The 13,721-nt window shown below is 33.4% G+C and overlaps 1 protein-coding gene across 1 annotated transcript in view; it reads left to right on the top strand.

Moving 5' to 3' along the window:
- Positions 1-13,721, top strand: part of LOC111628805 (dynein heavy chain 2, axonemal-like) — a 116,449-nt gene that overhangs the window by 38,562 nt on the left and 64,166 nt on the right. The window contains exons 6-8 of the mRNA XM_023372652.1: positions 550-744; positions 9,442-9,579; positions 12,986-13,093. Coding sequence (XP_023228420.1) covers positions 550-744; positions 9,442-9,579; positions 12,986-13,093 — 441 coding nt within the window. The remainder of the gene's footprint in view (positions 1-549; positions 745-9,441; positions 9,580-12,985; positions 13,094-13,721) is intronic.

Genomic DNA, 13,721 nt, shown 5'->3' with positions numbered 1-13,721 from the left:
CAGACGATAATAAACTCAACTTACTAGCCTAAAACCTCTGTAGCGTGTTGCCAGGCGGCAGAAAGCATATATATAATTATAATAAAGTTACAATAAATTAAGTTAATATATAATTATATATACAGTACCTAATTTATATATAATTAATATATAATTATATGTACAGTACCTAATTTATATATAATTTATATATAATACTAAACAGACGATAGCAAACTCAATTTAGCCGCTCCGTAGCGTGGCGCAGGGTCGGAGGTAAGTAGTTCGGCTGCTCATCCACTATTGGTCCAGACTCTATCAATCTTCTCGTGAAACGACGTTATAGGAGGTACATTATACGAAAGTTTCTACAATTTTTTCGCTACGTTATAGGAATTGTTGTTATAGGAACGTACGTTATAGGGGGGTCGACTGTATATAGAAATAAAAAATTTTCATATTTTTAATTATAAATGTATGATTAGTGAAATACATAAATTAGAAACTAATCTGAATATTTTTAAATAGAAAAAATTCTAATTTTAATTGCTACTAATAATAATTTTCTAGACAAGATCAAATGAAGCATTTAATAATTTAAGATATCTATCACTTCTGAAAGAACCATGTGAAGAAATAGCTAATTCATCTTTGCCAGAAATACCTGAACAGTTACAACATATTTTCAATCTTATTAGAATAATTTGGATTCATAATCCTCAATATAATAATGATACTGTTAAAATTACCTGTTTATTTAGAAAAGTAAGTTGTTGATTTATTTTGAAATTAAAAATATCGTTTTACTTAAATTCTTATTTGTAAACATTAATTATGTAAATATTAATACTCATGGTAAAATCTTGTCTGATGTAGAATTGTTATAATTTTTTTTTTAATTACATTTTATAATTACTAAATTGAATTAAAAAATTATTGTAATTATTAATATTAGTAAAAGATAGTTTAATCTAAATTAAACTGGAAGAAAAGAATTGGCCTGAGGTGGGACTCAAACCACAACTGAGTGCCTTGAGTGGATGTTTCTGGACAAGAGCGTGAATGCATCCCCAGTTAGCATTGTATTAACCCCCACAGTGTGACTGTGGTGCTGAAAGATAGACTATAAATCATATCTTGGAAGATCTCTTCCAGGACAACAGAGTGACTTCCTGATTGTGACTGACAGTGCTTTAAACTATATTTCTAACTTAGATTTACATTTATGATTTGTGTTCTTTTTTCTGCTTTCTGTCCGTTTTATTAATTAGATGTGTAGCCATATTCCAAATAAATAAATTGTATTAACTGACAATGGTTTTATATCTTAAACTTATATAATCGAAGAAGAGATCGAACCGAAGGTCTGATTAGTATAACTGGCAATGCGTCCACATGGTAAGCGGGAGTTGTGGGTTTGAGTCATGCTTCAGGCCAATAATTTGATTGTCTAACATTAGATTAAATTATTTTTTTATAATTTACTAGCAGACCCCGCCATGTGTTGTTGTGGCTCAAAGTGTATCTCTTATAAATGTATAACACTTCCCCTGTGAGGGGAATTTCGAAAAATCCCTTCTTAGTGTACATTCTCTTGACGTACCCTATTAAAACACAATCAAAAATGCAAAAATCCGCATATAAAATAGTATAAATAGAAGCAGAGTTCTTCACGGTAAGCCTTAATCCTGTCCATCTCCACCCCAGTGGGGGGGAATTTTGACTCGTATATTATATAAAAACACGTTCGTATTCGAATGCAATGTTATGTCAAAATTTCAAAGGAATCGGTAGGAACAAATGAACGTTACATTTTTATTTACATATAGTAGATAGATAGAAGATGATCTGCTTTAGTTTATCCTAACAGAAAAGTAAACTTAGGTTGTCGTACTCGCAGAGTTAGTGCCATCTGTTGGACATAAAAGCCTTAATCCTAGATGATATCTTTTAATTTATATGAATGTTTAATAGGATAATATATAGCCTATGTCCACCCTGAAGTTCCATTCTAAATATTGGTGAAAGAATTTTTGAAATTGGATGAGTAGTTTTGGAGATTACCTCCTACATCCAAACTTACAAACTTTACCTCTTTATAATATTAGTATAGATTAATAGTTAGCCAAAATATAGCCTGAATAATTCAGAATTAGAAGTATGATTGAAAAGAATAAAAACTTATAACTATGCTTTGTCAACTACAAAAAGGCATTTGATAATGTCAACCACAAGGTGTTGTTTAAAATATTAGGCATCATATAAATAGATAGGTAATAACAGGAGAGAAATTTAATACTATGTGTGTAGCAATGATTTGTGTTATATAAACTTTTGTATTTGTATTGTGTAGCAACGCTTCGTATCATATAACCATTGTATTATTTTTTATAATAAATAAACGGCCACGACGTGGCATCTTTTATCAAGCCACTTTTTGGTTCGGTATGACTTGAAATGGATCAAAGTAGTCATGTATGATTTTTTTTAAACTTACTTGTAAGGTATTCTATTCACTATCTGTGAACACATAACTTGCAACAGTGATATATTCAACAGATAGCGAGTTAATAAATATTATTGGCCAAATATATGAAATTCAAAGAACAATAGTCAGGATAGAGAGGGAGGAATCCAATTGGATTCTAGTGACAAAAGGAGTAAGACAAGGATGTGGTCTGTCACCATTACTATTTAACCTATCCAGCAAATAGATGATGAGAGAGGCACTTGAGGATGTGGAAGATGGAGTAAAAATTAATGAATGTCTAATTAATAACATAAGACATACTGATGGTACAGTTTTATTGAATGACACAAAGAAGGCTGCAGAATATACTCAACAGTATGAATAAAATTGGCATAGAAAAATACTATATGAAAATAAATAGTAAGAAGACAAAAGTTTAGAGGATTTATAGGGAGACAAATGCTGAAATTGATTCACAAATCACTTTGTGGTCCAAAGAGTTGGTAGGAATGAAGAATTTCAAATATCTTGGAAGCTGAATTACTGAAGATAATAGGTACAATTTTGAAATCAAAAGTTGAATGTGCAAAGCAAAATTAGCTTTCTTCTGAATTTCTCATATACTAACAAATAAAAACCTTAAATCCGAAGTCTTAAACTAAAAATTTAAAACAAACAACAAAACCTATACCAGCAATTTTTATAACAAGTACAAATGTTTTCGCCCATGTTGAACTGCATCATCAGGCAAACAAATTCTGAGACAAATAGGGAATTGCCGAACATGTGTGCAGGGGGAAGTGATGTATGACATAAGTGTGAGGTTGCCAATCCTCACATAATGGCAAGGATATTCAAGCAGTGCTGATTTGTTTGTGGGAATGTTGATACAGACAACTCTCTAGTTACAAACAATTAACCCAGTTTATTGTGCTGTACAAAGATGCTTAGAACTATATATATATAAGCTTCCAATGGTGTATGGATTTTGTCTCCTGGTTTTCGTAGAAGTTGATGGCTCCAGAGTATTGCCAGTCAGTGATCAGCAGTTGGAGCAAAGGATAGCGAGACTGTGAAGTATGGACTATGACGTCAAAATTCCCTTTTTTTTCTTTTCAGAAGGATGTTCACAATAGTAAAGACAGGTCAAGGAGTTTTGAAGCTATTTGACCTGCTCTCCATTTCCTTCAAATTCTGGTTTTTATAACTTTTTTTGGGTCCCTGATTGACCAATTTGATTGGTTGTTTCTACTCATCTTTGCTTTCCAATTGGTCATTGTTTGTTACAAAATGTAATGAGATCAGAACGTAGATCATGGGATGAGTCAAAATCATCTATCAATTCAATCCCAATTGAACATGGTTGATCTTAGGACTTACATTCTTTTATTGTTATAATATGAGAAATACACTTTTTCTAACACTCCTTTAAACGTGTCCTTTTATGGACATGAAATTTCTGCCCTTCCTTTTTTAGCAGTTTTATAAAATATTTTTTTTTTCTATATACAAGAAAACAAAATTTATTTATTTGTCTGGTTCTGGTCCACTTCCAGAGCCTCACATAAGATGAGAGATTGGGGAGGGGAAGGATAGTGAGATTTATATTTCGTAGAAAGACGTCCATGCTATGGAGAAGGCTTCAACATCATGAAAGTTTACAGCTATGTTATTGCGAGTAGCCTTGTATATTTTAATCTGCTCTGGACGCTTGAGGAAGGGTTGCCTGGAAGAGTTATGTAAGAGGCGTATTTTGTGGAATTCCACTTTGATGTCTGGGTTGGAGGTGTAGATAGCTTATGCTGTGTTGGCCAATCTTTTCATGATTGACTTCTGATGCTCTTTGAGGCAGGTATTTAAAGGGTGAGTTGTAGCTTCTATGTGTTCTAAGGGCGACTAGACCTATGATTGATGATGGGGATAGTGTAGATGCCTGGTTGGTGGTGCATGTCCGAATGGTCTTTAGTGTTGCAAAGGAGGGAGGAAATTGAGGGACTTCTATGGAAAGCTAATCGAAAGTTATTTCTTCTGGATATTTCTTTGTACAGTGTGGCTAGCTTCTTGTTGTAAGTGACAGTCCTATAATTTGTATCCTGGGTGCGTTTTATTTGTGGGGCAGAAGTGGTGTAGGAAAGATGACAAATAAGATCTTGAATAATATGTGGAGAGTAGCTATTCCTGATGAATGGGTGAAGGCTCTGGAACTGGCCATCTTGAAGGTGAATGGATTGTGGGAAGAGACGGGAATGAAGATTGGGCAGAGGGTAGGTTTTCTGTAAACCTGAGTGGATATGAGTCCAATGGTTGAGATCTGGAGGTCCAGGAAATGAACAGTATGAGCATTATCCTGTTCAGAATGGAGTAAAAGGCATAGGGGTTGTGTTTGATTTCTTGCAGGAATTCTAGGATATAGGATTTATTCTGCCAGATTATGAGTATCATCAACATATCTTGCATATAGGAGAATGTGGTTGGTGAAAGCTTTCTCTAGGTGGCACATGACTAATTTTCATAAAGTGCCTGATATGAGGCTGCCCATAGGGACACCCTTACTTTGTAGGAACATGTCTCCATTGAAGGAGAAAAAAAATGAATGGCAGAGTAGATCAATCAATTCCAAAATGTTTTGGTGGTGTTTGTCCAAGTCCTGTATATGTGAAAAGAGGAAATTACGAAGGGAGCAGAAGCACAGTTCAATACATATGGATGGATATAGAGATTGGAAGTCACAGACAGTGAGTGTTGTGAGAACAATGATGAGGCAGTCCTTTAACTTATAATTAAACTTTATTTTAATCTAATTCCATATATACACTTCTTCACTCATTGATAACTTGGTGCACAACTCTGCTCGTTGTAACTCTTTTTGTCTTTGTGTTCCATAGACAATATGCTTTTGTTTCACTAGAGTAGCCTATAAATATGCATTTGGTGGATTTCTCATTGAATTTTCCTTTTCCTGGTCTTTTTAATGTGAATGCCATTTGACCGAATGTCCTAAAATATTTGATTGTTGGCATTCTACCTGTACATAATTTGAAGGATATGTCACCTTCCAGGCTCTTTGATGGACATTTATTTCTAATATATGATGCAGTATATACAGCCTCTGCTCAAAAGCATTCTCTCTTTGTTTCAATTATTACATCACCACTTTCTTTGATTTCCATTGTATGATATTGATGAGTTGGATAAGTTTAATTCACTTATGCAGTATGTTTTGACATTAGAAAATCTTGCTTTATCATTGCACATGTGTGATGAAGCACCTGAGTCTAGACACCATTTAATGCTTTCTTTCCCTTCATTTGCCATAATATTAGCATTATATGACTCCTGTTTTGTGTTGTTAGGCTTTTTGTTATAACTCTATGTGGTTTTTGCTTATTTCTGTACCAGCTTTCTATAGCCTTATGACCTATTTTTCCAGAGTTATGGCATTTAAATTTGAATGGTCTCTTATTTTCCAATTGTTTCGTCCATTGTTTGCTTATATATACCTGAATTCTTTGAGTCATTGGTATCATCATTTCGTCTTCTCACCTCATACTCTTCTATTAGCTTTATTTTGAGTGTGTCCGGCGAAAAAAGTTTCTCTTGTGTTTCTTGAAATTGTTTGAATGAGTCCGGTACACTATATAGCAATATTATGGTTAATAGTTCTTTGTTTATGGAGATTTCTATTTCTTTCAACTTATTTACTATGTCAAAAAAGTCTCTTACGTGATCTGCCATGTTGTCTCCTTCCCTCATTTTCTTGAGAATTAATTTCTTTAGTAGTATGGCCTTTCTTGCAGGTTCTTTTGATTCAAAAATTTCATGTAGTTTATTCCATATTTCATGTGAGGTTTCACATCGTTTTGTCTGTTTTAATTTTGCTGGACTTATGGCGAGAATTATATCACACATTGCCTTCAAGTCTGCTATGTCCCATTGTTCTGCTGCCATCTTTGTACTTTCATCTCCAAGTATAATTTCTGGTTTCTTTCTTTCTCCACTGATGTATTCCCATGAATCATTTTTGATCAGGCGTGCCTTTATCTGTATTTTCCATGTATTGAAGTTTTCTTTACACAGTGGTTCTATTTGTATAGCTAGTTGACTGGCCATTTTTTTTTGTAGGCTTCGTAATTCTATTTTCCTTTTATTTCCTGTAATTCTAGTCTTCGATATTTAATTTTCCATTCCTGGGTCTATAACTGCTGTTTGGTTCTTCTGGAATAGTACACTGAATCCATGATCAGTTATTATTCCAACTGACAGTAGGTTGGTTCTTAGTTCTGGTATGAGAAGTGTGTTCTCCAGTTTGGTTTTTTGATAGTCACCAATATAATTCTTGTCAAGACAATATTTTTTTTGCTACAAGTTTGCATTATAGCAATGATTAATAAGTTTTGTTTTCATTTCCAAATTAGGTACACTCAAAATACTGTAAAGTACTATATTATTTTTCCGACTTTTCCAACGATTATTGACACTACTGCATGCCGGAAATAGCCGTTCCCTAACGGGTACTTTACGCGGATTCGCGTTAGTGTGCCAGGCCTGGACTTTAAGCGTGCACCGAATTAAACAATGACAAAGTTTGTCAATAACAAAAATCAAATATTTAATTAAACTTCTAGTAATAAACTATATACAGTATTTAGTAAAAATCAAACAATAATTTATTCAATGAAATTCAATAAGAATCAACCCGACAAACTCAAATCAATCTATTTCTAACTTATGTTCACTGCTACGAAGCTCACCAAAGCTCGTTGCTACCAGGAGTTCACCTCGTTCGTTTTCACTTGAGTTAGAGGCTTTATAGTGTGAGGTGACGTCACAGTTCTGAATGAGATCACTCTCCTCATTTACATCTTATCTGTAACATTAAATTTTTTCTCGTTTATCTGGCAGATTATTTTCCGACAATACTTCGCTAACCTTTTACATTATTCTTTTTAACAATTATCGGGATGCTTTATTCTTTTAAGGTTTAGCGATTCCTAACTGGGTTGTGGGGTCTTCCCCCCCCCCTTTTCCTCGGTGTGGACTTACTTTTTTCCGCTCGGAAAGCGCAAGTGTGCACGAGTTTTTCTACGGCGCTTTTCTTTCGTCGGTGAGTTGGTTTTTCTTCTATTTTTAAGTTACTAAGGTGAATGGTGAGGAAACCTTCGTCCTAACAAAAAAAATAAGCCCCAAGCAAAAATAGAATAATAAGCAAAATAAAAGTAAATAAAAATAACGCTCGGACTTTGGTTCCTTACAATACTATACTTATCACTTTTCTTTGGATTAGAATCTTTGTGTTTCACTGAACTATTAAAGTAATCATTATCAGCTAAAAATTATATAGTAGAAACAAATCAGCCTTACTAGTGGACGGAGTTAGGTTTTTTAACTCCATCACATCCTTCAACATCATTGTCTTCAACTGTCACTGATTTGAAAGTTTTTATTTCAACCTCTTTACCATTGATAAGTCTTTGGATGTGTTCTCAAATCTCCATGTTTGCAAACAGATTGTCATATTCTTTATGTATCCTGTATCAACCCAGTAAGTTTTAGAAAATGACACTCGCTTCCATTTACATTTCTCCATTTTCATGATTTCCTTTTGCGTAAGTTTCTGATGCAAGACATTTAAAATGGACCAGGCATTGAACACTTCAACCCCACTTGCTGTCTTGTATTCACCGTACCAACAAGACAGCAAGTGGGGTTGAAGCACGATATTTTCAGACTTGTCAGCCTTCAGAGTGGTGATGATGTTAGCCTTCATCTGTGATTTGGAATCTTGTAAGGATTTCCAAAAAGCAGTGTTGTTTCTGTTAGTGGGTTTACTTTTGACCTTAAAGACAGTTTTCCATCTGTAAAATTTTTTAATGTAAATTCATCCATGCTCTTTAACAGCTGTCCACAAATAAATTTTGACCGCATTCCTAAATTTAAGTTAATAGTAAGTTTATTAATTTGAAGTAGAAAATTGTGCATGTATGTGACACTGCCCAAACGCAGAAGTGATTGTCGCAGCACAATGATTGGAGAAGGTGGAGAGATTTACCTACTTGGGTAGTGTTATTTCCCAAAATAGTGATGCAGAAATGGACATGAAGTGCCATATTGGAAAAGCAGCGACAGTCAATATGACAATCTGTTTGCAAACATGGAGATTCGAGAACACATCCAAAGACTTATCAATGGTAAAGACTTTTCTAGTGGATGAACAAAATCTGGATCTCACCATTCATCTCATTGAGAACCAAATTCCATCTGTTCACCTTCATCATGACTCTGAAAGCTGTTTATGCTAGTGAGTCCTGGTTGACATCGGGAAACATCAATAGAAGGCTCGATGTCTTCCAACAGAGTTGCCTAAAACAAATCCTAAAGAGATGATATTTAGATCATATCACCAATGAAGAGGTTCTCCAAAGGAGTGGTATGTGCAAACTTCATAACATTGTTGCCCATAGAAGAGTCTGACTGACTGGCCACATTTTTTGTATGGAGAACAATAGGAGCCATGAAATGGGTTCCTCCTGGTGCCAAATGACCACGAGGACACCCCAGGAATACTTCGCATAGAACTTTTCTTCAAGATTTGAAGATGTTCAACATAACTTTGGAGGAAGCTGAAGCCCTCACCCGTGATCGAAATTGATGGAGGATAATTGCTGCCCAGTATGCTATTTAGCATTGGAGGAACTACAGCTATTACTACTTAAGTTTATCCCTAATATTTTCTGTATTTAATAATTAGTTTTTTCTAGAAGTGATTTTAAGTTGATGTCTAGTATGATATATTGATTTTATACATTGAAAATTAATAATTGTATTACATTNAGTTGATGTCTAGTATGATATATTGATTTTATACATTGAAAATTAATAATTGTATTACATTTGAACTAGAATTAATATTAAATATTTATTTTAATTTTTATAATTAAATATTTTAGTAACTAGTTATAAATATTTTTTGAAAATGTTTTTATTTAAAATAGCTTAATAATGAATTGATCAGGAGATGTAGTCAAGAGATAAACCTAGAGAGACTTTTTAAAATGTATGCCATATCAACTAAGATGGCTGTATTAGAAAGTATGGACTGTTGTGAGAAGTATAAAGACATTTATTTAAATGTAAATATTTTATATAAAATTTAAAATTTTATTAAATTGATATATATTTATGATTTGTTTTTTAATTTTAAATACATAAAAGAATTTTAGCTGAATTGTGAGCATTTAGCATGTAGAAAATCTTGTCTTAAAATCACTAGTTTGCTGTCTCCATTCACAGTCTTTTCTTTTGGACTTTTCTAAAAGGAAATAGATGATTTGTTTTGATCGGTTTGTTTATCTTATAGTAAAGTAATCTAATTTAACAAAAATATTTTATTTACTTCTGTTGTTTTTCTTATAAATAATAAACTAAAGCTACAGAAGTGTGAGAAGCCTGGGGGTCAATTATACTGGTTTAAACAAACCCCTTCCTTTATGAAAATAAAATACTCTTCAAACCTTTTAACCAGAGTGCTTCTATTTTTAGAATCATGAATGTTTTCGTCACCCCTCCTGGGCTCTTCTTCAGGCTTTAACAAATAGGCTGTTACTGTTCAAATAAACATTCGATATGAATTTCTTCCAAACACTATCATGTGAAATTGTTCCGTAGTTGTATTGCACATGCTCAATAATCATCTCTTTAAATGCTGTTACCCAGCAAAATCTGCCATGCTACAGATTTTGCTGGGTAACCATTTTCTCCTTATAATTAATACACATACCATTTCTTCCTGCCTTAAATATCTCCATAGCTTCTAGCCCCTTTCTTTAGATCAGTAATGAGTCAGTAAGGCTCACTCACATTGTCACTGGATGGCTTTTAACCCTAGATAACTAATCATTCGTCCACACGACGATGTATGTCTGCTCAAAAGTGAAATTCAGAAACTTTCCCGTGCTTCCTGCCGTCATTCTTTTTCTACCTTAATAATTTGAATAAACAGTGCAGTGTGTGATGTAATTGTGTTCACACATCAATTAGAAATTGACTTACCGCCATCCCGTAGTCCGCTCGATGAAAGTTTAGTTACTATGTAACTAACAATCCACGAAACCTTTTTATAACAGTGTTGTCTCTGTAACAAACTTCACGAACAATTTCGACCTCCACCGAGGTCTGCTTTAGGTGGTTCAGTTTGTTATGGAGACAACACTTATAAAAAGGTTTTGTGGATTGTTATTACTCAATGCAGTGTTAAGTAATTAGAAGTCATTTTGTACTATGTAACTTTGTTTCAAAGGCATGTACATTATGTACATTGTCATGGCTGCAGATGTAAACAGTTAGTACATGATAAATGCCTTTCCCTATTTTGGAAAAGGTACTGATCCTCAGAAACAAATATTGGCTATGTTTTTCATAAATGAAATAACATCTATTTTACTTGAAACAAACTGTAACATTACTATGGATAACAGGTTCACATCTGTATCTTTGGTGGATGAACTAATGAAGTCACCTTAGAATTTGATCTTAGTTGGCACTCTTAGAAGTAACAAAAGAGAAATTCCTGAAAAATTAAAAAATTCTAAATCATACGCTGTTAGTACTTCAATATTTTGTTACAACGGCAATAAGACATTAGTTTTGTACAAAGTCAAGTCAAATAAAGTTGTTTATGTTTTGTCGACTATTCGTGGTCAACTTAACTTCGATGAAAATGCAGGAAAACCACAAATAATACATTTTTATAATAGTACAAAGGGTGCGGTAGACACAGTACATCAAATGTGTTCAAATATGAGTCAAACCCAAAAAGTGGCCACTATGCATGTTTTATAATATGCTAAACCTATTGGCAATCAACAGTTAATCTATCTATGTCTCTAATAATGTTAGAAACAAAAAAACTGATGTTCCAGTGGGAATTTCTTTATTAAGATGGGAGACAAACTCATGGAGCTCTGGTTACAACAGCGGTTACAGACAGTGCCTTTGAGGCGTGATATCATAACCATGATAGAGGATATTCTAAGTGATGTGCCCAGTATAGAAGCTCCTACTAATTCTTCATTGAATCCGTGTAAAATATGCTATTTATGTCCAGCGAAAGCTCGATGAATGACAAAACACTGTTGCATGAAATGCAAAAATGCATTTTGCAGCCCCCATAATGTTAACATATGTAGCAACTGCATGTAATCTTATTTCCTAAATATTTTGCCCTTATTTAGTTCCTATTTAACCATACTATTGTGCCATGTAACAAGTTGCTATTTTTATTAAACAATTTTGTTGATATTAACGTTTTTTAATGCGTAGTCCGCTCGACGAATGTGTAGTTATAATGTAACTAAAAATTAAGTTTAGTTATCTAGAGTTAAATAGGAGGGCTATTTGTCAAGTGGGGAGGTGTGATGAGTCTGTTGATAGGTTGACCATTCTCTGAAGTGAGTCCATGCACAACTCATTTAACAAATAATAAAAATTTAATGAGCTAAGGACTAAAATATATCAGTTATCATTTGGGACCAAAGTCAAATTTAGTATAACGGATAGCTACTTAAGTCTATGTTGACTGAGAGAGAGTTTTTGGGATGAATTGAAGTAAAGTCAGCATCCAGCACAGAGTCTTCTATGTAGGTAAATCAGCTTGGAGAGTGGCAAATGGGTCTTGGTCTATGGCTATCTCGGAGAATGGAATATGGTGGTATGAGAGTCTTGGAATCCTGGAGGGCCATTGGCTACTATGGTGGTACTACTATTGTTTATGTCTGTTGTCCTCAAATGGTCTGCCCAAAGGTCAGGAGTGCAGCTGTTATATACTCATCCGGTGTGGGAATTTGGTCTTGTCACTCTATGTTGACTAGTGATGACACTTTAAACGTCATTGCTGGCTAGCTGGGACGATGGGAATTAGACTTGTTGTTCTCTTTTCATCATGGAATTGTTTAAGTCATCAATGTTCCCACGTGTCAACAACAACTGGATAGTGTTGATGATTTTGAACGATTGTAGACTGTTTGACTTAATGTTTATTCATCCTTTATTTATCGGACCAATGGGAATGGTCTGAATTTGTGCAGCAGATTTTATTAGTCAAAGCTGAATATTATTTGTATTACAAATTTCTAAATTCTGACAAATCCTAGTTTATAAGCTAGAATTTTTTAGAATTCAAAAATTAGAAACAAACAATAAACAACAAAAATTTGAGTGTTATTTTACTATGATAATCTCTCTAAGATTAACTATATAAGTACATTTATATAAATAAAAAAAATATTTACATACAATAAAGGTAAAAATAAATAACACACACAACAATTTCATATGTCAAAAGTTAAAAATTAACAAATTTTTAATGTTATTAGAAACTTTAATTTTCAGATAATTTTTTTGTTTTATTCTTGCTTTGATTAATTTTTTAAATATTATTTTTAAGCAAATCTATTTAGCAAAATATTTTAAAAATATTTATACATAAAATTTATCTATTTTTCTTAAAAAAATAGTTTCATTTATTTAATTTTTTGTTAGGTTTCAAATATGCATAAGAAATTTTCATCTGTTCCTTGGGATATAGATGAAGTTGGTGTTTTTGCATCAATTGATGCTTTTATACAACGATGCAAAGATGTTATTGAGGTAATAGCTTATTATGTATTTATACATATACAGTAAGACCCCACTTAACGCTGATTCGATATAACGCGGTCTGCTTCAAGCCTAAAAAAAGCTCAAAATTTACGCTGATTAAATTATCACAGCATTTCACTGTTTCATATATAATACGATTATTTGCAAACACAAACCAATCAGCAAAACGTGGCAAAAAGGTGTACTTTCTTTAAATCAATGATTGATTGATGCAATTTTGGAAAAAAATATAACATCATGGATGCCATAGGAAATATCAACTTTGCTTGGCAAGAATTAACTGATAAATGCATAACCAAAGTGTGGAAGAAATTATGGCTGAAGGTATCCAAGAATTCTCAATGAGAAGAGCCTATCGCTGTATCATTAGGTTGACCAAACTCAACCTAATCGATATAGCAAGACTAGGAGATATAGACAAACAGGATATTGAGGAGTTACCGCAGGTTTCTGGTGAGAGACTTACTAACAATAACCTTTGAAAACTAGCAGAACATGGAATTCACATGGAACTGGAAAACAGAGATTCTGAAAATGAAGAACCCAAAAATGTCTCTACATATTTCTTTAGTAAAAGTTTGGTAACGATAACCGAAATTGTTGATCAAATTGTAGC

The sequence above is a fragment of the Centruroides sculpturatus genome, unplaced genomic scaffold, assembly GCF_000671375.1.
Source record: "Centruroides sculpturatus isolate CEXI.00-Female unplaced genomic scaffold, Cexi_2.0 scaffold34, whole genome shotgun sequence".
Lineage (NCBI taxonomy): Eukaryota > Metazoa > Arthropoda > Arachnida > Scorpiones > Buthidae > Centruroides > Centruroides sculpturatus.
The sequence above is the reverse complement of the archived record's forward strand: the minus strand, read 5'-3'. Positions and strand labels throughout refer to the sequence as shown.